General features: G+C 38.7%; 1 protein-coding gene across 5 annotated transcripts; it reads right to left on the reverse strand.

Annotated features, from left to right (window-relative positions):
* Positions 1 to 528: 528 nt before the first annotated feature.
* Positions 529 to 21,704, reverse strand: supt6h (SPT6 homolog, histone chaperone and transcription elongation factor). 5 transcript variants are annotated; one of them, XM_053648319.1, is made up of 38 exons: positions 21,673 to 21,704; positions 20,821 to 20,855; positions 19,948 to 20,064; positions 19,511 to 19,675; positions 18,711 to 18,781; positions 17,816 to 17,993; positions 17,644 to 17,725; positions 17,222 to 17,477; positions 16,229 to 16,330; positions 16,031 to 16,144; positions 15,560 to 15,649; positions 15,245 to 15,387; positions 14,989 to 15,137; positions 14,788 to 14,901; positions 14,413 to 14,542; positions 14,137 to 14,287; positions 12,962 to 13,116; positions 12,590 to 12,785; positions 11,874 to 12,013; positions 11,594 to 11,711; positions 11,429 to 11,505; positions 11,130 to 11,265; positions 10,176 to 10,313; positions 8,477 to 8,644; positions 8,246 to 8,373; positions 7,940 to 8,147; positions 7,401 to 7,548; positions 7,117 to 7,259; positions 6,204 to 6,344; positions 5,791 to 5,986; positions 5,431 to 5,669; positions 5,183 to 5,296; positions 4,661 to 4,785; positions 4,450 to 4,562; positions 4,217 to 4,294; positions 2,821 to 3,002; positions 2,480 to 2,682; positions 529 to 2,152 (listed from the first exon to the last, which is right to left on the reverse strand). In XM_053648319.1, the coding sequence occupies exons 3-38, from the start codon at positions 20,051 to 20,053 to the stop codon at positions 1,963 to 1,965; spliced, it is 5,187 nt and encodes a 1,728-aa protein (XP_053504294.1). In that variant the 5' UTR covers positions 20,054 to 20,064; positions 20,821 to 20,855; positions 21,673 to 21,704; the 3' UTR covers positions 529 to 1,962. The 5 variants fall into 5 exon arrangements, with proteins under 5 accessions (XP_053504294.1, XP_053504296.1, XP_053504293.1 ...); XM_053648321.1 differs by lacking the exon at positions 21,673 to 21,704 and having other exon boundaries at positions 19,511 to 19,672; positions 20,821 to 20,946; XM_053648318.1 differs by lacking the exon at positions 21,673 to 21,704 and having other exon boundaries at positions 20,821 to 20,946.
* Positions 21,705 to 23,481: the final 1,777 nt, after the last annotated feature.

Below are 23,481 nucleotides of genomic sequence, written 5' to 3' on the forward strand. Positions count from 1 at the left end.
TATACTACATGTATTCACGACATTTTACACGCACATTCGAATACATATTTAGCTTATTACACGGGAATCACAAAACATTGATATTTGTTGGATTTATGGTAGATTTTATACTGAAAAATGCCATATAAAACCATTTCTATAACAGTATGTGCTATTTTATTGACGTAATAACAGTAACGTAAATGATATTCAAACAAAATTATTTTTCTTTGAAGTTTGTGTGTGTGTGTGTTCACAAGGAAACAAATTCTAACATCATCCAAAAACTAAGTTTTTGGTTGTATATAGTATGCAAATGTACACATATTTAATTAGATGAAACCCAAATAAATAAGCTTTTTTGGAAACATTTTCCAAGACAAAAATACTTTTAAGAATCATCAGTAATCGGCTAGCGAAGACTGACTGTAATATCTATTGTTTTTAAAAAAAAAAAAAAAAAGATGCAAACGTCTGGCCCTTTTGGTGACACACAACATTCACCGTGTCATACGATCCCTATAATGAAACCAGCAAGACAGCTCTGTGTTTTTGCTTTTAGGAATTTTATCAAAGAAACGAAATGAACATGATCTTAGCAGTGAATTATACTGAACAGTATTCACATTCATTTGCAGTCACTTGCCAACAAGGTCACACTATTCCTACATGACCCAACCCCTGTACAGAGCACACTGCGGGGAAAAAAAACCCAAAACAGTCCTTTTGGCAGAATTCAATAACAGGAACAAAGGAATGACTACACTACTAGGCAGATTCAGGGAAAATAATAAAGACAACTATATATATAAATTTAAAAAATAATAATAATAAAAAAAAAGGCTTTGGGAATTGATAAAACTAAAATGGACAGGACTAGGTTTAACATGAAGATTTAAAAACGGTCACAGTATATAAGGAAACTGTCACATCAGGACACAATAGTTGAAATTAATGCAGATTTCTCTGTTCTGTGTTGGGTCAGAGACGCTGATGAAGAAAATGCGCCTGTGGAACTAATTAAAATCTGGCTTTGATAAAAAATAATTGTCACAGAATATGCTTGTGAACAAAAATTTATATCTGAGCTGAAGCACAGCAAGTCGACCACATTTATGTGACAAAACGAATAAATTCAAATAACGAACTCATAAAATTGGGGGGGAGCAAGATTTCATTCATGGCCCCAAAACATTTCTTTAGAAAGTATTACAATAAACTTTGAACCACATACTCATAAGTATCAAAGTACCGCAGAAGCTGTAAATCAGTAAAGCTTCTGATAACGACATATTCCAACATTGGCCTTTATATGCATTATGCATCAAAACTCGCAGATTTGCAGTAAAGAGAAAACTGGTATCAAGACTCCTTTTCCAGGCTTGTCTCTTCTTAATGCGATCTTTGATAGCATCGAATATTAACACTGTTAAGTGCATCTTGTAACAAACACCTCGCCCTATTACACAGGTGTGCGACTCATTTCCAACATCCCTGTTAAAGTGTCGCAACATGTGTATCACAGCATTCGGGCTGATACCGCAGGTCAGTTTGATTTATTAGGATGCATTATAGAAAACGTGAACAGCTGTCCATTTAGTGAAGCAATCCTGAATTAGCCAGCTCTCAACTCAACACACTCAGCAATGCCACAGAGCCCATCCACCATGTGTTTTTATTCAGAGTCTTAACTTTTAGCTCTTGTTAAAACCTCAACAAAATTAGGAATAGAGGGCGCACACCTGTGCTCCTTTCTAAAAGAAAGAAGAAGAAAAAAAAAAAGAGCAACTTCATCACAGGTCCATTTCCTGAATCAGTTTGTCATTTCTGTAGTTTGTCTCACTAGCTCTGAATGACTGCTTTTCAAAATGAAACACTTCGAGCAGTGAAAGACTGAGCAATTATTAAGAAAGCACATGATGAGAAACAGATGACAGATGAAATGAATGTGGAGGCTTGTTTTTGCTATGAGAATGTTAACGTCTATCGGTCCATCTCATCCAGCAGTGGTGTGGCATCTCCGGTGATGGACATCGGTGTGCTCTCGATCATGGGGCTCGGCGAGGGACGTGGCGTCATGCGAGTTGCCTTCTTACGTCTCTCAGCCTCCTTCTCCTGCAGCCACTGTTCAGCCATTTTACCCCAATCCACAGCAGTGTGAGAGGTTGTTCTGCTAAACGGTAAGGGGAGAAAATGCCCAAGACATCAGTAAGCAATTTTCCAAACTTATCGTAAATCTGGGATCAGTTAACTTAGATTAGCTTCTTAGAGCTACTAAGTGCTGTCATTTTGAATTTAAGTGTGCGTCATTAACAAATGTGCTTACTAGTTCAACCGAGAATCAAACGAAATTCCTGGTTGCATTTCATAATCTTTTTTTAAATGAGTAGTTTACTATTAATTCCTCTGAAATCTCCATCTCATAACCTACAGAGAAACAACTCCTGCTTTCTCAAGCAGTGTTATGTGATGCAACTGTGGCTGAACAGTATTCACTCACTTTGGCTGTGGTGTCCGAACCCTGGATGACGAGGAGGAGGACGACGGTGTGGATGAAGGGTGTTGGTGGTGGCTGTGGGAGGACTGCGGTGTGCTGCTTGGATACTGTGGTGTGCTCATGGCTTGCTGTTGGCCTGGGGTAGTGTACGAGTAGCTGGGTGTCATCAGGGGTGTTGCCATAGGCTGCTGCGGTGTTGCAAACACCTGCACGTCCACAAAAGAGGAAAAAAAACACAGCTTAGTATATTAAATTTTATCAAATGAAACTGACTCTAATGTGCATAAGATCATATGCTCAGTTGTGATTAGGTAAATATTTTTTACAGAGTATGATAAGCATACGTGATAAGCGCTGCTGCTGCCTCCTCCTCCTGCACTGCTACCTCCGCTGTAACCGTACTGGCTCGAGGCCCACTGTGCTGGAGTAGTATTAGGATTCTGGCCCTGCCCGGTTACTGCCGCTATAGCATTAAACATCTGTGACGTCACATTCCTGGGCAGAGCGTTGACAGCCCGCGTTAGATCTAGAAATAGAAATAAAGAAAGACCGAGGGAAAAATAATCAGGTTAACAGTAGAGATAGATAGATATTTGGTTTTACAGATATTTTCCACGATATTTAAGGATTTTTCCATTATCAGATATCGGTTTTGTAATATCTAAGCCACCTATAAATGCGCCATCTTATGGGCATTTTGAGAATTGTGCACAGGACTGTCGATGCAGCACTGACTCTGAGGGAGAAACGGGTTAACATCGGTGTGCACAGGTCAAGTATACTTGCTTTGCTTTAATAAATAAACTTTATTTAACATAACAGCCAATAATGCACAAATTAGATGCGTTACATAAATGCCTGACATGTAGTTTAAGCAGCTTGGCATTAAGAAAGAGAGAAACTCACAGAGTCACGTAATCTATTTACCTCAAACATTCAATTTATATTACAAAAACAACCAAACCAAAAAAAAAAAAAAACAACAACAAAAAAACCCCACACTTTAGTAACAGTGCACTTTATTTTTTGCACTGTTCAGACCCCTGTATTGGTGTATATGTAAGTTTTTTTTGTTTGTTTTGTATGCAAGGAGGAAGTGAAATTGGCAATGGTTATAAATAAAATGCTTTGTTCAGTTTAGTGGTGTTGTTAACACTGTGTCAAAACCAGAAATAAAACAATAAATAAATATCAGTTATTGGGCACAATAATGCAAATAATCGGTATCAGTAATAAAAAATCAATATCGGTCGATCTCCAGTTAAAAGGTCTTGATGGAAAACTATATGAAAGAAGATTACAAGAATAATCAGTAATTTTCCACTGTCTACCTGCACTGTGACAGAATGAATCATTTTAAATGTAAACTGGACAGGGCTTGGATAAAGGCCGACGGTGGCTTAATTGAAACCACATTCCCACATAGACAGGCTTTTCAACTCTGAGTAACCTAGCATCTGAAAATTAACCTAGCAAACACAGATTACTATGATAACTGACAGATTACCATTACTATAATTGGGCAAATTTGCACATATATGATTGAATAATTCCAATTTGCTTGTCTCATTTCGTTTCTGATTAAGTGGCAGGTAGAATAAATGGCCATGCAGACAGTGATTGGATCGGCCTGAGCAGCAAATTCAGTTGGTGTTCGAGTACTGTAATATTTCTGCCTTTTTATTTCCTGGGATTTAAAAATGTATAGTCCTGACAGGAGTCTTAAAGTGCAGCACTGACCTGCAAAGTTAATGTTGGCTGGAGTTGCATTCACAGATGCTGGTGTTCGCATTCTGCTGCTACTGCTGGGCGTTACTCCTTCAGACAGACAGAGAAACAGACACAGGTGAATATATGGTAGAAAATGCATATTTGTGTACTGAATAATAACCACCTCAGAAATTCCACCTGTTGATGAAGTCTGAAACTGCCAATCAGTTCAGAGTAAAAGACAAGCAAGAACTGTCACTGACCTGGCACGGGCTCCTGGTAGTGGTCTTTAAACCAGCGGAAGAGTCCATTCACTGTGGGGAATATTTGGGAGCGATACCTGAACCCATCTGGAGTGATGGTCACATACTCTATCCTGTAAGATAAAGCAGCCATATGTTTCTCATATGCTTGGAAATTAGATTTACTTCAACTTGTAAAAGTGAAGAGCAAGTTTAATTTAAGCTTGCTTACCTTGGCTTCCCTCTAGGCTGGTATCCTAGGAGGAACTTTCCAGGTAGGTCTCTGCAGGCCGAAACAAAGTAGGGGATGAAAGTGGGCTTCTCTTTCTTTGCCTTGATGAGGATCTCCTCCATTTTCTGCATAATAGGATAAATGTGTGTCAAAAACTTTATCAGACAGTCGAACAGAGAACAGACTACAGATGTGTTTTAATTTCTTTGACAGGCCAAGCTTGCGTGTACGACTCTGACTAGTGTCTGTAATTTTAACTTAACATTATGTGAAACGTACTAGTAGTATACTTGTACCACTGCATTGTATAAAATGAAGTATGTTTAGATCAATTCTATTAGAGCTTCTGAACATTAATGCATTGCTATAGTTGGGTTCCTACCACCCAATGCCACTGTAAACAGTAATACATTGTTTTTATTAAAAGTATGACTATTTCTGTACGGATTTAAATGATGTTTATTCATGCATTTTTTGTGTTATGCTTAATAATTTGTCACTTGTGAGCACTCGATATCACACCTTCCTATCTCCACCACTGCAGTCTTGGAAGTACTTGTGGCCGAGAAGATCCCGAGCAAAAGCAGCCATGGGCTGCACATAACGGGCTGTGATTTCATCAAGATCTTCAAACTCCTGCATGCAGAGAATGACTAATCAGTACAAAAATAGCTTAATTTGAACACTTTATCCGCCAAAATATAAAGGATGTAATGAAAGAGTAATTGAACTGCACTACACAGAGCAGCAATCTACTTGTGCGTGTTCACCTCATTATTAATCCACAGCGTGTGTCCCAAGCTGAAGGCGTTCTCTTTTCCCTCCTCCCGTATGTCCACGTGCTGGTAGATCCCATCTGCTACCTTCCACGTGACAGTCAGGTGGTTCTCCCCTTTACTGCTCGGCCTGATCACCACATCACCCTGATCCATTGTCTCCATCATCTTCTCCGCCTGCTTGAAGTTAATGTTGTGGAACGACGGGTGGGCAATGACACGCTTGATATAAGCTATGAAAAAGAAGGACACAAACACAAGCGCATTTTTATGAGATATTTATAATTGACAATCTGAATAACCACCTTGCTTTTTTGCAGCATCACAAAAATATTGTTAAATGAGGGGTCTTACTGGTCCTTTGTTGTTTCTTCTTCTGTTCTTCGTCATGTTTGACATCCTCGGTTTCAGCATCAAAGTCATAGTAGGTGTCCTTGGGAAGCTTCCACTCGTTGTTCTTGTCACTGAGGTCAGATGTCCTACATGTAAGGTCCACGTTGAACTTCTCAATGTCAATCTTCATGATACGACAGTGAACAGTCATGCCAACCTAAAGACAGAGAACTAAGAGTTACTCGAATGCAGAAAAGGATGAACATGTACTCACTTAATACTGAAATGTGCCACCACCACCTCAAGCAGCTCAACTGTCCTACTGACTGAATCATATTGACACATTTGACTGCTGTTAATACATGTATTAGTTGCGGTTACTATATATGAAAGAAAAATAATCCAAATTATGCTCTGTTGTATGATGACCTCACCTTCACCCTCTCCTCTGGGTGCTTAACCACCTTGTCTGAGAGGAACTTGGTGGGGATGAAACCCATGACACCATTATCTAGACGAGTTCTCACACCAATAGCCTGTCCAGGACAGGAGCCGCTGTCAAAGTGATTCCAGACCTGAGCGGGAAAAAGAAAAAAAAAAAAATTTTCTTCGTGTTCGTCACTTTGTGAGATCATTAATTACTACTCTTGAGAAGTGGTTCTCAAACCAGCCCTCAGGGCCCTGCAGATGGTCCATGTTCTTGCTTTCTAGATCAACTCGTACAACATAGAGATCCTCACGAGTTCTCCCTGCCTTGAGGACTGCTTTGAGAACCAGTGTGCTTGGGAAATCTAAGAGGCAGAATTACTCATAGCAGTGATAGAAACTCACGGTTTGGAATGTTTAAAGGCCCTTCAAGATACCTCACAGTAAGTCATTACACTAAATGGTCACGACTATATATAATGTCATGTTTTGGACAGCAATGTACTTTTTTTTTAAATAATCCATTATATATTATAGAAATTAGCCATGACTAGGTTTGTTACTACTCCCTCTGGCTGGAGAAATGTATGTGAGGCAGAGAAGTATATGCAAGGAACTGTATATGGGGTACATTTCTCCAAAACTTTTCCTCAAATCACTCTGCTCTTAGAGAAGGAAACTAAAATCATACAAATTATAGTAAAAATAAAAATATTACTAGAATTCTTCCTTTAAGGGAAAGGATGGTTGAAATGAAGAGCATCAGATTATACCTGTAATTGCTCCTTAATTGTCAAAAACATCTTAAAATTACATTACCTATATGGATAATTGAAGTAGTTGGGCAAAGGCAAAACTGGAAGGGGGAAAAAAAAAAAAAAAAAAAAAAAAAAAAAAAGGATAGAAGAGAATGTGCCTCACCTCGCTGAGCTCAGGAAAGTTGTCCTGCTGGCAAAAGGGACACTGCCATAGTCCAGTCTCATCATTACGAATAGCCTGGTCATAACTTTCCCCTTGAGGACGTCTGTGAGCGATGCCAGTAACGACGCTGGTGATTAGCTTACCTGTGTACACATTACAAGGGAATTAGGACTTAAATAATTAATAAATAAGGATTTCTTCAAAATTATGCAAATCTTCAAATATGTTTTTTTATTCTAATCAATTCAAGACTATCAAGTCCATCACTTGTATATAGTGCCTACCGATATAGAAGGTTTCAGGGGTCTCCTTAGTGAGCAGGTTAAAGACCTCCTCTGTGTTGGGGGGTCTGTATGGGGCTCGCAGGTCTTTATACCTACAGCTGAGTTCAGCACGGATGTCATACAGTGTGATTCCCTTATTACCGTAGCCCTGGTGACAAACAGGTATGAAAATAAAAAACAACTCATCACTGATTACACATTTGACAAGATACACTAAATCAGAATTTTTAATTAATACATGAGCTTATTTATGCAAATGTAGCCGAATTGACATGAGCTGCAATGGACGCAATAAACACAACAGACAGAAGAGAGAGGAAAAAAAAGAGCAAAAATAATAATAAAAACGCAATGATGGAACGTATTTCCTTCCAGGTCAGGGTTTTGAAAGACATTTAATCCCTACACCCCAAAATCCTATCAACCCCCTTGTGCGTACAATTGCATTGGATTCATTCTTTTTTTCCCTCCTCTGGTTATCCGATTATTTTGTGTATGCAAACACACTTAATGAGCTGTATGTTCTGTTGCTGACTCACCTGTCTCTCCAACTCCTCAGCAAATGCATCCAGGTCCAGGTCCTTTAGCCTCTCTGGGTTCTCCAGGATCTCCTCCAAAGCTCCTGCAGGATTTGCATCTTCTGCTGACTCATCATACTCCAGGGCGTCCACCGCCATTTTACGAGCCCACTCGTAAGTCTCAGGATGAACACGAGAGCCATCTAGAACCTCAATGTAGGAGTCGGTGCTATGGGGTGAAATAAAAACAAATCTGTCTATTTTTCAGATCGTTGCAGATAAAACCAGAGGAATAAGTCAGGTATAAGTAAGTTAAAATGATGTCACCTGTCTCCGAGGGAAGCAGTGTCGATTTTGATAAATCCAGCACAGTTGATAAACACTTTGGGTCCCATATGGCACATTGTTACCAACTGTGTCCGGTTTTCCAAACGAGTGTTGTTTTGTTTAAGAATCTGATGGGGAGGGGGACGAAGAAGAGTCAACTTATCATCTAACCACCATTTGAAGGACAGAGAATCCATATCCTTAATACTAGATACTAGAGAGAAAGCTTACCTTGAGCAGATGTGAGCCTTTCCTCGGTCCTAAGCCACAGACATACTGAACCAGACTCTGCATGTAAGGATGAGCAATGGCCCTGTTCACATCAACTCCAACTTCGTTCACACGGTTAATAAACTCGCAGTAAAGTGCACTGAGCAGCTCCTCCTTCACAACATGCTCCTGGAAATTATAGCAATGACATAAGATATGAGAACATTATAAATCAATTGTAGTACATCAATTACCTACCCTTTATCATGCCTATCACATGAAATTCACTGACACTGAACTTTAAAAATAGTACATGGATAAAGTTGCAGTGCATGAATTTTTTTTGACTGAATCATATTTCCTTTTTTCTTGCCAATAAAGTAAGGCATTAATTTGTTGTCTAATTTGGTGATAGTTTTGTGAATGACACAGGGATGCCTGGTGTCATAGTATGCCTGGTGAAATTGTTCCACAACCAGAAAATGAAAGGAAAAAAAAAACTCCAGTTTAAAAGTTTAAACTTCATGGTAGTACAATTCACCTCATTGCTGTACCTATAAGCAAGTGGTGCTCATTTTCAATCCCACCGCCCGCTGGGGATATAATATATATAGATAATATTTAGCTATATTTAGAAACAAAAGTAATTGTGTTTGTTAATGAGAGCAGTGTAATGGGGTTAAAACATGCAATAGTACATAAAAGTAAGAAGTGTCATACATTTACAAAATAAAGTAATGTTACTGTGTTCAAATGAGTGAATGTGTGTTACTGCAGAACATTCAACCTCTCACCAGTTAACACTTGGTTTGTGATTTTGTTTTTCTATATTTTTTTTTTAAAGCATTTTAATATAGTGATTTAACTTCTGCTTTAAAGCTTGTGGACAAACAGGTTTTTTTTGTTTTCAAAACATAAGGTTAATATTTAAAATAAATAAATAAATAAATAAATAAATAAATAAATAAATAAAACCCTTTGTATAGCATAGCCCACATAGATACATTTAATACCTTTTTCATAGCCTTCAATTTGCACAATGTTTGAAGGACAACACTGGGCAGAATGTGAATTAAGTAAAAAAAAAATTCTCGAAAAAATACAGACAAAAACCCTTGGCATTTTAATCCAACTCATCGATTAATCGAACAAGTAATCAACAAATTAATCAATTATCAAAATAATCGTTCTTTGTAGCCCTACTACACACAAACTACTTCTACAAACTAGAGCTAGCCCGTATAGATATCTAAATCAGGACAAACAAGAAAATTTACCTTGCAAAAGAAGTACATTAATTTGAATGGAAAACCCAAGAAAAAAAAAATTCACAAATTTCTTAAACTTAATCTAGATGTCTAATCCTTTAAAATCATGCAAGCCAACTGTAGTGGCTCCAAAAAAGAATTATCATTAGAGGTTCATGTCTGCATCATAATTTTTAAAAAATTTTTTAAAGCAGAACACTCTGACTACTAATCTGCCAAATTCTCTCTGAGGTTTCCTCAAATTTCACTTTGCAAAGAAATGTTTTAAAAAAAAAAAAAAAAAAAAAAAAAAAAAAATAGAAAATCTTTTTCGTCCTCTGACTCACTGCGAACATTACATTTTAATACATTACAGATTATCGGTTTATAACATGCAAACATCAGTCCATAATATATATTATATTAAAACTGCGTGGAAGAAATAATTATGTACTGCTCAGCAGCAAGTGTACCTGTAGCGGATGCAGTTTAAGGCACAGGATGTCCTCGTCGCTGCTGCACACCTGAGCAAACTCCACCAGCGGGTCCTGAATCTTGCGAGCCACGGACACAGCCTGGCGAAGAAGTGGAGGGTAGTCCCTAAAGTCCGCCTGCACACGAGAAATAGCATGTGAGCAATGGATTTTCTGATCCCAAAAGGGATGCTTGAAATTCACTTATGATGGATGCCTACGGGTAAGAACTTATTATGCATTATAAACATTTCACGTGCATACCATAAAACCACTTGGAAAAAAAAAAGCATACATAACTGGGTGGATTTTAGTTTGCTCAAAAAGCTGTTACTCATGATTGACTGCATGCATTCACACGCAAATTAAATCGCACGCTGAAGACGGAATGAAGACGTGCACAATTTGAATGTGTTCAGGTTCTCACGGACAGCAAGTCCGACTAGTGTATTTCATCATTGTGCTAATCATTAGGTGGACTTCTAATTATGTTTTCTGGGTTAATTAGAAAACATAGCTGCAATCAGCTGATCCATTTTGAGAAGGCATTTAACATTGAGGTACCGTCTCTAGCGTTCTACTTAACTTACAAGAACTGGCTACTGGAAGCTCTTTTTGTGAAGGGTGCTTAGACCCCACAGATTGCTGCTTGTGACTATATTTATTGTGTTGGTCCTGTCCTGGATAACACTACATAAAAGCAGCGTTGTCTTATCCTAAGCCTTTGTGAGGGTGTTGTGGTTCTGAATTACAATTTCCATTATGTAGTTGTATATATTAAATGTTTATTCACAGAATGCAAAAAATGCCTTTAGATGTCAATTATAAGGGTTTTGCTCTTTCTTTAGTGCAATTTGGAAAGGTGATGGAATTTTGCCTGTTGTTATCACTCATATGCCACAGATGCGGCGTATAGTAAAGACTACGTTGAAAAAAGTATTCCTTTTGAGTCACCTCAGACTTTCTGCTGTTCATATACAGTGTGGCTAACTCGTTGTCCACCAGCTCGACTCCCACAGTGGGCAGAGACGAGTCTTGCTCCAACTCACTGACTGTGCGCTTGATGTCCTCCATCAGCATATGAGCATCGCTGCAAAAGATGAGAGAGAGGAGAATCATACACCAGTAATAATCACTGGTAGCAGCAATGCCACCCATGCTGAGTAACGCACAATTAACTGAAAAACATAAGTACAGGGAAGTAATTATTAGTATTAATCTACTAAGGCTTCAGACAAAACAAGAAGAAATACCGATTTTCACCAGCAACAGCCACCACATGTGGTTTCTTACTGAGAAGGAACTTCTTTAGATTTTCAATGTCTTGAAGCTGTTGAGATGCAATATTGTTGAATTATTTTAAGAATATTAAGTCTGCCAACAATAAAGGCTGTAGTCATCATTTACGAGCGTTTTACCTTCTTCTCCCGTTCCTCCTCCCTCCATGCATTCCTCCTTTTTAAGAAGTAAGGAAGCCTGAGGAAGTCAACAACCTCCCCTTCGCCGTTGATCAGAGCACAGAATACAGGTGTATCTCTGTGGAAACACACACCCACATGCAAAATAGTCAAATATACTGAAAATTATAGTATGACCATAAACATGACAGCCAAGATTTTAATGACAAACCACACAAAGCCTGCAAGTTGTTTTTTTTTTAAAAAAAAACAAAACCTAATAAATAGGAGTGGTCAGTACCTGCCGGACGCAAAGGCCACTCCCAAAACACGGATGCCTTTGCCTTGAGTGTCATCCATTAGGTCGTCATCCTCCTCCACCTGCTGGTCTGGTCTATACGGAGCCACTTTCAGACAGTTATACAGTTTCCTGCAGCATGACTGCATCACAGAGCAGAAACGTCACCACAATCGAAAACACTTCAAAATGTAAAAAAATTAGTCATGTACTGCAGACCAATTATCACTGCAAAAGAAACTTTGACACCAGTAACAGAGCTACCAGTGGTTTCAGTTGTATGAACTTTGTTAAGTACCTAAGTCTGCACTTAATGCTAGTCCAGGGTATGGCTAGAAGTATTTTTCATTGCTAACTGGTTACTCATAAATTGCATCATGACTTTTTCAAAAGTACTTATCATTTTTGGTTGTACGATAATGAAGGAATTTAAATTATGTAACAGTGAAAAGGTGCAGTGATGATTTGAGATCTCAGCCAGTATGACTTGTTTAATCAAACAGTCAACTAAAGAAAAGCACAAAACGAATCCAGGAAATTCTTCCATGCTGGATTTACGGATACTGGAAACACACCACACACTGCTTGAGCCACGTTCACTACCGTTACTATGACTGTTCGGTCAGTGGAAAACAAAGAAGAATCCAATGTTCCAATAACGCTTGTGTGGGATGTCCTAAAAACCATCTTAAATCACATTTAAAGCATTTTAAACTGACCTTGATGATATTTTCCTTGGCCTCAGCAACAAGTTTATTCTTCAGCTCCTTGGCCATCTGAGGATAAAGGAAGTGCTGGAGAGAACGTTCGATGGCCAGTGTTCTCTGTTTATTCCACTCTTGCACCTGGTGACTGAACTCATCTCTGTAGTAGAACTGCTTTATCTCATCAAAGTAGGTCTGGTCACCCCCATAGCTGCAACGGTATGACCAAAAAAAAAGAAAAAGAAAAAAAATTACATGTATTGAACCACTTTCCTGGATTATAGCACAGCATTAGAATAATTTTGAAGGATCAAGCAAGTCTTAAAAATTGTCTAGGGGTGTGTAGGATTTAGACACAGAACAGATGGCTCTGTATAAAAATTTTACCCTTTAACTCCAACCAAGTCAATGCTGATGTCTATAGTGAGGAGTCCTTCGTCTTCTGCCAAGCACATCTTCAGGAACTGATCTCCACTTAGCTCTTTCACAGCCTTGTTCTTTAAGTATTTGAAGGAATATGCATAGTGTGCCTCATCTACATCCTGGAACACAGGAGAACGACTGCTTAAATCTCTAATCAACAAAAGCAACAATATGTCAAACGCATCTTATTTAAAAACGTTAGTAAGCAATATTTAAAGCAAAAAACACATCTTTGATGAATATGCATTATAACGATAATATTAACACACAAAAAATCTCTCAAAGACACCACCCCATATGGCCAGTAAATGAAACGATTAATACTTGTGCTGTGCATGTACACACACCACTGTGAACTGATGAGAAGAAGAAGAAGCCTTTATTAGTCACACATACATTACAGCACAGTTCAATTATTTTCTTCACATATCCCAGTTTGTTAGGAAGTTGGGGTCAGAGTACAGGGTTAGCCATGGTACGGTGCCCCTGGAGCTGGGAGGGTTAAGGGCCTTGCCCAAGGGCCCAACAGTTTCAGCTTGGTGGTGCCTTCTGAGCCGACCTTCTGATCAGTAACACAGAGCCTTAACTGTTGAATCACCACTGCCTGTGACATCACTAAGCACATGGTCTTTTTCTAGATCTCTCCAAAACATTATTACTTGTGCAGATTGTGTTATAAAACTGGACAAACGCAGCACAGATAAACCAGATGGTTTATGAGTGATCTGACAAAATGTTGTATGAGAATACAGGTCATAATGCTTTGTTTCTCAAACACAGTAAATGGAAACCACATTTACTATGCATCAGTATAATGTTAATAAACAGGTTAAAATTCTTTAGTTACCATTTAATGATCGTGCCCTTCTTTGTTGACAAAAACTATATGACTGTCAGTGTAACAGTGTAAGCTTACTGTGAAATCATCTAACTGAATTAACATTAATAAGGAAACTAGCGAGACTGAAAAAAATGGATGTTTGAATGATGCCCATTTCCCTGATGTCATGTATGGCATACATTTTTAAATTAAGAAATAAATAATCCCAAATATTGAAAAAAATTATACACCACAATGTATCTATGCTTTTATTAACAGAAAGAAGCTCATTGACCTGATGCCATCTAAAGGCCCTTACCTTCTTGCCCTTCTTAGTGGGCTTGATGTTGATCTTGGCCCTTTCCTGGAAGGTCTGTCTCAGGACATGTCTGACCAGAGGTTCACGGGCAATCTGCATGGCCACCATGTAGCGTGTGCCCTCTAGAACGGTTTCTGGTGTGTTAAACTGGCTGTGAACATCAATATAAATATGCATTACATTGCTACAGGTCCATTGTAAGCAACCTTGTATCAGTATAAAGAAAAAAGCATTCATTTTGTCAAGTCAAGGTATTCGAGTCCTCTTATGTGTTACCTGCATACATAGTCCTTGGCCAGCTCCAATGGCTCTGCAGGGAACTGCTCAGTCTCGTGTCGTTGGTAACTGTCACGCAAGTTTTCACCAAACTGCTCAGGAGTGAGACCAAACTTCTTAGCCAGTCCATCTGTAACGTGAGATTATTTTCATCTTCAGCAGGCCCTTGCCTCTAAAGACATTCTTATACTACGTAATACCATTTCGACGTAAAACAGTTTGTCTTTAAAATATTAAAGTACCCATAAAAATTCATTTGAATTTTTCTGAGCTTTCTGCATATCTCTTGGCGTTACGGACCCCAATATGTTAGCATATCTCAAATAAAAAACAAACAAACAAAAACAAAAAACCTTTCATCTAACAATCACACACCAAGTCCTGCAGCCTGGCAGATGCTGTACATGTCTCTACGAGAGGCTTGCTTCAGATCCGGCCCCTTCTGCTCCTCTTCCTCTTCCTCCTCCTCTTCCACCTCAGCTTCCTCACCTGATATAAACCAAAGGACAGTGTCACAATAACATCCGGTCATATATTCTACTGAGTAACTCATATTCCACTATAACATGGCTGTACCATCTTCCTCTGACACTTCCTTGATCTTCTTCAGTTTTTTCTTGGTGACTTTGGACGCATTCTGCATCCTGGGAATGTCTCGCCCATAATAGAGCAAGAAGTGGTTGTACACGTCGCTCAGCTCTTCTATAGACTGGACATCTTTTAGTCTGCCATTAAAAAAAAGAAGTTTAGAGCATTATAATGTATTAATATTATATAAAAAATAAAATTCACACAATACTCCCTTTACTCCATATGCAGTTGTTCGACTTACCTTTCCATGTCAGCTGTGTCCAGTGGGCGAATGGCATCAGCCAGCGGCTTATCAGGGTCAGCAGAGATCTGTTCAAACTGAAATGACTGCATTCTCTGGAAAAGTCGGGTTAGGTTCTGCTTACGTGTCCTAAGCTGGGTCCACTGAGGAAAAACACACAGAGGTCAAACTAATTATATATATATATATATATATATATATATATATATATATATATATATATATATATATATATATATATATATATATATATATATATGAACAACACAAACAAACACAATATAAGGGGTGTAAGATACAACATAGTGAGTTTACCTTCTCATCCCATTGCCACACCTTCCACAGATCATTAATGTTGAGCTCTGGCTCCACATACTCCTTCCTGTAGAAAGCGATAAAGGGAACCTGCACGATGAAAGAGAGGAACAGGAATCAATTCAATGCTCATTTTAGAGCCAACTTTTACCGGTCCCATTACAGTTACCAGTGGATCAAAATGATAAACACTACATATAGATCTAAAAATAAATGGAAATAATAAAATATTAGATAACTCTGCATTTAAAATGCTTGTTAATGCTGGGCTAGGTGATTTTGTTTATATCTTTCAGATCTCATGCTACTCTTGAGCCAGCATGGTGCAAATCTTGGATATACAGTGATATCCTTTGTAACAAGTTATTAGTGCGATAAAAATGGTATAGTACTCTGTTTTGTTTTGTTTTTTACATTTCATTTTAAAATACAGATTTATTTTGGTAAACTGCTGTTCTATAAAAAAGGTACCTCGAAGTGTTGGTTCCTCATAAAGTTGAGTGCCTCCTTGATCTTTGCAATGGTACTGGGGCCTCTCCTGCTAAAGTTAGTGGTGGTTCCCCGGTCCAGGTAGTCTGTGCTCTCCTAGAATGTAGGCCAACAGTTATCCTTACCACTGAGGGTTATGGAATTTAAATACATTCAGAAACATAAGAAGCTTTACAATACCTGCATGGATATAGTGGGTGTAGAGAAAGCATTTCTATAGATCCATTCAGCCTCTTCCTCTAGTTCATCATCCTCAGCAGGCTTCACAGGTATAGTGCGCAACTGGAGACCACAATCGCAGACAATAATTTTCCAATGACTTTAGGCACATAATTCAACATCATCAAAATGTGCCAAAAGCGACTCGTTTCCATCAATCTGACAAATAAACACAATGTTGGTGATCCAAAATAGTTGGGATTGACGTGTTCATCATTAATTTCTTTTACACTGCAATTTTTTGTTTGATTTCCCTGCCTTTTCATAAGCTATACATAAAAGGGAAAGATGTTCACAAGCGTCTTTATGAAAGCATGAATCAAGTCTCACATCTGAGCTGCTAGTCTGAGTCAAGTATCAGGGATGCTCCGATCAATCAGCCGCCAATCGGTATCGGCCGATAATCACGTTCTACGACTCGATCGGTAGTCTCTAAATTTAGCCGATCGCACGTTGATGACATAAAAACATGTGAGGACATAAAACACTTGATGTCGTAAAATGTACCATTTGAAAGAACGAAAAATTTACCATTTGCCAAGTATTTTTAAAGGCCTATTAAAATGTCGGTTGTAAAATGAATATTTGTTGTGTTTATTTATTTGATTCTCAATTAAAACAACAATCTACAACAACAATCAAACATACAACATAACCAAGGCAACATCTGTGGCATTAATTTACCTGAAAAAAAGAAGTCAACAGTGACGGTCAGCAGAAAGCTTACACATCATTTGTATAAAGCTTGAACCATCGAGATTGGCCGATCATGACAACAAGAAATCGGTAATCGGCATTGGCTGCAAAAATCCTGATCGGAGCATCCCTTCAAAAGCATCTATTCAAAAGTCTTTAATTGTGAGTTTTAAAATGGTGTTGTCTGTAATATACTGTAATAGTCAATTTTCTGATGCCGGGTGGGAGTGCAGGTTTAATGTGACTGCACAAACCAACCTGGAACCTCTCAGGCATATCCGTGGAACGTATTTCATTGTCTTGATCAGTCATATGACTGCTTTCCAGCTCACTGGGCTCGTAGATCTCGAAGATGCTGCGGCGGCCCACTCTCCTCTTTGTCTGCTTCTTTGGTCGATCCCATGCTTCATCATCCTGATCCTCCTCTTCCTCCTCAGCATGATCGTATGCCTCGGGGTCAAACTCGGCAAAGTCAAAGTCACCACCAAAAATTTCTTGGGCCTCTTGTAAAGCACTACAATGTTTAAAAAGTAAAATAAATAAATAAATAAAAGGGTGGGGTTGTCACTTAACAGAAAAACATTTATACCAAATATATGGAGAAGAAAAAAAACCCTGACACATTTCCATCTAAAAACAACATACATTTCACTGATGTACAGGGTATCATGGTTACTTACGCATCAGTATAGCCAGTAAATTTCTTTCCCTTCTTTTTGGTGATGGGCTGTCCATCATCATCCACAATGAAATCATCTATGTCTGTACAGATCAAAACAACACATGTAAATAACAGCATAAATGGCATAATGGTATTCAATCTTGAATGCCACACGCTGCTTGAAACGCTACCCGATTCCTCTCCCTCTTCTTCCTCTTCATCATCCCCTGGGTGCAGTGCTTCTCCACCTTCTCCACCTTCTTCACCTTCCCCATCACCATCCCTGGTAAAGATCTCATCTGCAATCTGGTCTTTCTCATCGTCTTCACCATCGTCGTCCATTGTTCTCACACGTGAGTACTTCTTTTTCTGTGCCAGTAAAAATGATTTCAGTTTCACGGCTATGGTGTAAACAGTATTACTAACAAAGCGCAGGAGTGGGGTGGGGGTTGATTGGACAGCACGGAACAGTCTTAGTGAGTGTGCTTATTAATAGATAGTACAAGAAAATTTGCATATAATGAGTGCAATTTTTTAAAAATGCACACTATTACTAACTAATCTTATTATTGGCATGAAAACCAATTGAAACAACTCACTCAATACCATCCTGAGTAAATCAGTATTAGGGCAAAGTGGCTGGGACTGTTTGGTTTAGCATTGATAGCTCAGTAGTTAAGATGCTGGACTACTAACTGGAAGGTCGTGAGCTCAAATCCCAGCACTTGAACAAGGAATTTAACCCTCAACTGCTCAGTAACTGTAAATCGCTCTTGATGAGGGTGTCTGCCAAATGGCATAAATGTATTTTATGTAAAATTGTGACAAAGGTCATATAGGATTAGTCACATTGCCACGTATCAAAAGTGCACATAATACAAAAGTGGCCAAAGCAGGAATCGAAAACGTCCGTTTTTTTTTTGCTGCTGACACTGTAATGAAGAAATATCATAACTAAGCAAATAAAAACTGCATTCTAGGCACTTTTCACAATGCCTATACTGTTTATGTACAAGGTTTACAAACAACCTAATCATCTATAGCCAGCAGGAGCAATTTCAGGAAATAAGGCTTCTGCAGACTCACCCTCTTCATTTTAACCCCCAGGTTCTCTTCAATAAGGTCCAGATCATCATCATCCAGAAGATCATCATAATCTGGAAGAGAAGGACAAAACTTACACCACTGAGCTCATTTAAAACAAACAACCACCCCCGCCCCCCAACTAACACACGCACACACAGATATGGTGTATTAAAAGCCTTCAAGACTTCTAAGCTATGAGTCTTATCCTACGTTTCCACTTGTTCTGGTAATGATGATGATGAATCAACAATTTCTCAATAATTAGTCCCTCCGTGATTTAGCGATTTTGTGATCGCTGGAATGAACACAAAATCAAGGAAACGATGCAATATTCGCAGGAGCTCGCAATTTTTCTAAATTATTGCAGATTTTCTGCAGAGTTGGGCCAGGACACGTCATGTGACATTATCACAACACGCATTCAGCTAAAGCCCCCTTCAACTCACGTGGCATTGATCATGAGTACAGCTAAAAGGTCTCACTTGCCAACAAACAATTTCATGCAGTTGCAATTTCGTCAATTCAAGTAATGCTCTGCCAAAAATAAAAACACAAAAAACTCTGCTAATTGCACTGCAAATTTTGGGTGAAAAAAAACAAAACACAGCAAAATCAAGCATCTTTGTATGCAACAATAAAAAAAAAGCCACGAAATCCTGTATGGACAGACTAATATGCAAGTTAGTTATAGTTTGGAAAAGGGACCAAAAAAAAACCACATACAAAAAAAACACAACCCAAAATATAAGCTATTGTATTATCTTTTCTGAAATGCAACAAAAGCATAAGTGAACACTAACCGCGCTTCCGGCGACGATGTCGGACCTCCTCTCCAGAGTCGCTGTCGCCTCCTCCGCTTCTATTCTCCTCCTCCTCCTCCTCTTCCTCCTCCACGTTGTCATCATCAATAAGTCCTCTCAGGTTCCCATGTTCATCTTGATCCTCTGTGTTCTCCTCTTCGTCTTCTTAAAAAAAGCAAAAAACACAGCAAAACAGGGACCCATATCTGATTAAACTTATACATAGTGATGCAGGTGAAACAATCACACATTTCATTTGAATAACACCGCACAAGCTTATATAACTTGGCTAATAATAATAATGCACTAATAAGAGGTACATGTAATAAAGTGCTCACTGAATGTAAAGCACAATACTGATGTCAGCCTGTACATTTAGATGTAATCTGCCTGGTATCAGTGTGCTGGTTGAATTATCCTGCCTAAGACTTCTTTACCGTCATCGTCGTCTTCCATAAACCTCTGCGTCTTCTTGGGCTTCAGATCCTTCTCCTCGAACTCCTCCTCAGACTCCTCCGCCTCGCTCTCGATGAAGTCTGACATGTCTGCAAGGACTATTGAAAGATTTTGCACACAAAACCTTTACATCACTGGATTTTAAAAACAGCAGCTCTATGCAACTAAAGCAAACTCCTCGTGACAGGCTGGATAAGGTAATGTGATTTGCATAAACCAGCTGCACGAAATACTAAATCTCTCTCAGAACACGAAATAAAAACAGCAAATTAAAAACAGTAATCCTCTGTCCTAAATGATATGAAGCTTCTGCATACAGAAATCACGGCAACAAATCTAAAGCTGAGAAAATACCAGCAGCAGTTACTAAAGAGTACATTTTCTAAAAAAGCACTTGGTGTATTTTATATTACCAACAGCACATCAGAGAATAAATTTGACTGGGGTAAACCCCTTTTGGCGCAGACACTTAACTAATAGCACTAATATTTTTACAGCCACTTTAACCGCATTGACGTTGGCTGGCTACATAGCTAACCGGTATACTGATATAAAAAACACACACACACACACACACACACACACACACACACACACACACACACACACACAATTAACATCCACTCAGTTACGAAAACAACTATTTCTCGCCCAAAGTACAGATTTCCCAGCGCAGTCCGAAAACGTAGAGGAAATGTTAGCATGTGCAAGCAAGAAAACAAGGCCTTCAGGGGCACAGCTAACGCAACTAGCTAGACGACGCAGCTAAACAAGGATAAAATTAACATTTATATCTAGACTAAATTGTTCCTAGGATTTGGCGTCTTTTAGATATAATTTGTTAACATACTTACGTTCCCCTGCGGTGTGGATCACTTAAAATCGTGAAAAAAAATATATTAAGGATAAAAAGGAAGAGAACGTTTCGGGCAGCTAACAACAAAAATGGTCGACGGAAAGCTGCGTGATTTTGCTTCCGCTCTGGAATATGTAACATCCGGTGTAAAAGGGACAACTGTGTAAATAGGACGTTAGTTTGATTGATGTTCGCGGAAGGGCCACACGAATGAAGCTCAAATGAACACCGATTAAATACGAGCTGAAAACGAAATGGACTAAATAGTGTGATATAGATATTTTCCTCTGCGATATGAAAAAGTGCCCCATTGGGTTAAGCCAGACATGTCAACGGCGCCGCCATCTTGGATAGGGCAACTGGTTAAAATTTTGAATTTAATAGTCTTTAAATTAAAGATTAGATTATTGGATTTTCATGTTATCTAGGCACTCTGTCACAATCTGCTTAGACTTAAAGGTAAATTACTGTGTGGTGGCTTTATAATGGATTTAATGGTGGCATAGTGGTTAGCATGCCTGACTCACACCGCTGGGGTTGGGGCTCAATTCCCACTTCTGCCCAGTGTGCATGGAGCTTGCATGTTCTCCCCGTGCTTTGGGGGTTTCCTCTGAAACGATGGCACCCCTTCCAGGATGTCCCTGGAGATAGGCTCCAGGCTCCCTGCGACCCTGTGTAGGATAAGCGGTACAGAAAACGGGGGAAGGAATTAAGAATGCTACCAATTTACATTTGATACATGGCCTGCAACTGTAATTTATTATGTCGCTGGAAAAGGTCACGTGTACTGAATACTGAAATGTACTGAATACTGAAGCATACTTATGTTCCCCTGCGGTGTGGGTCGGTGAAAAAAATATATTAAGGGTAAAAAGGAAGAGAACATTTCGGCCAGCTAACAACAAAAATGGCAGACGGAAAGCTGCGTGATTTTACTTCAACTCTGGAAAATGTAACATCCGGTGTAAAAGGTACAACTGTGTAAATAGGACGTTAGTTTGATTGATGTTCGTGGTAGGGCCACACGAATGAAGCTCAAATGAACAGCGATTAAATATAAACTGAAAATGAAATGGACTAAATAGTGTGATACAAATATTTTCCTCTGCGATATGAAAAAGTGCCCCATTGGGTTAAGCCACACATTTCAGTGTATAAAATACTAAGTATGGAATACTGAAGTGTATGTAATACGAAGTACGGAATACTGTAATGTATAAACTACTAAGTACTGAATACTGAAGTGTATAAAATACTAAGTACGGAATACTAAAGTGTACTGAATACTGAAGTATATAAAATACTAAGTATGGAATACTGAAGTGTATGTAATACTAATTACAGAATACTGAAGTGTATAAAATACTAAGTACGGAATATTGAAGTGTACATAATACTAAGTATGGAATACTGAAATTTATAAAATATTGAGTACGGAATACTGAAGTGTATAAGCTACTAAGTACGGAATACTGAAGTGTATAAACTACTCAGTACGGAATACTGAAGTGTATAAAATACTAAGTACTGAATACTGAACTGTATGTAATACGAGGTACAGAATACTGAAGTGTATGTAATACTAATTACGAAATACTGAAGTGTATAAAATACTAAGTACGGAATATTGAAGTGTATATAATACTAAGTGTGGAATACTGAAGTTTATTAAATACTAAGTATGGAATACTGAAGTGTAAATAATACTGAATACAGAAGTGTATTGAATACTGAGGATGAATTTGAATAGTGGCTGCACCACCACGCTGACCCAATAACATGTTAAACAACTACGCTCTAAATCTTTGTTTTTGCTATACACTGAAGACATTTGGGATTGAGATCAAAATATGAATATGAGATGACAGATCGGAATTTCAGCGCTCATTTCCTGATATTTACTGCGATGGGTTGGCACCCCGTCCAGGGTGTCCCCTGCCTCATGCCCCGAGTTCTCTTTTGATAGGCTCCAGGCTCCCTGCAACTCTGTGTAGGATAACTGGTACAAAATATGGATGGATGGATTTCCTGATATTTACATCTAGACATGTTAAATAACTTAGAACATGGCACATTTGAACAAAAGTATTGGAAGTGATAGTCTTAAATTAAATAACACTTAATATTTAGTCGCATATCCTTTGCTTGAAATAACTGCATAAACTTGGTGACCCACTGACATCACTAAACTGTTGCATTCTTCTTTTGTGTTGCTTTTCCAGGCCTTCACTGCAGCCTCTTTCTGTTGTTGTTTGTTTTGAGGGGTTTCTCCCTTCAGTCTCCTCTTCAGGAGGTGAAATGCTTCTCAACTGGGTTAAGGTCTGATGATTGACATGGCCAGTCTAATACCTTACACTTTTATTCCCTGATGGAGTCCTTTGTTGTGTTGGCAGTGCTTTTTGGGTCGTTGTCTTGCTGCTTGATGACGTTCCTCCCAGTTAGATTGGATGAATTTCTCTGCAGATTGGCAGACAGAATGTTTCTGTAGACTTCTGAATTCATTCTGCTGCTACCAACATGAGTTACATCATCAAGAAAGATTAGTCATCCTGTTTCAGATGCAGCCATGCAAGCCCAAGCCATGCCACTACCTCCACCGGATGGCCCACGTCCACCCGAACGAAAGCCGAGCCAAAAGAACAAAGCAAAGGAAAGCCAG

Source organism: Ictalurus furcatus, chromosome 18 (assembly GCF_023375685.1).
Source record: "Ictalurus furcatus strain D&B chromosome 18, Billie_1.0, whole genome shotgun sequence".
NCBI lineage: Eukaryota > Metazoa > Chordata > Actinopteri > Siluriformes > Ictaluridae > Ictalurus > Ictalurus furcatus.

Bases quoted from the DNA above. Each gene is read 5' to 3' on its own strand.
- supt6h (XM_053648319.1), bottom strand. From the start codon at position 20,053: ATGTCAGACTTCATCGAGAGCGAGGCGGAGGAGTCTGAGGAGGAGTTC. The intron at 17,726-17,815 runs GTAGCGTTTCAA...TGATCTGTACAG, and splicing joins AGAAGAGGGAGAGGAATCGG to ACATAGATGATTTCATTGTG. The intron at 11,506-11,593 runs GTAAAACGCTCG...GCATCTCAACAG, and splicing joins AGGAGGAACGGGAGAAGAAG to CTTCAAGACATTGAAAATCT.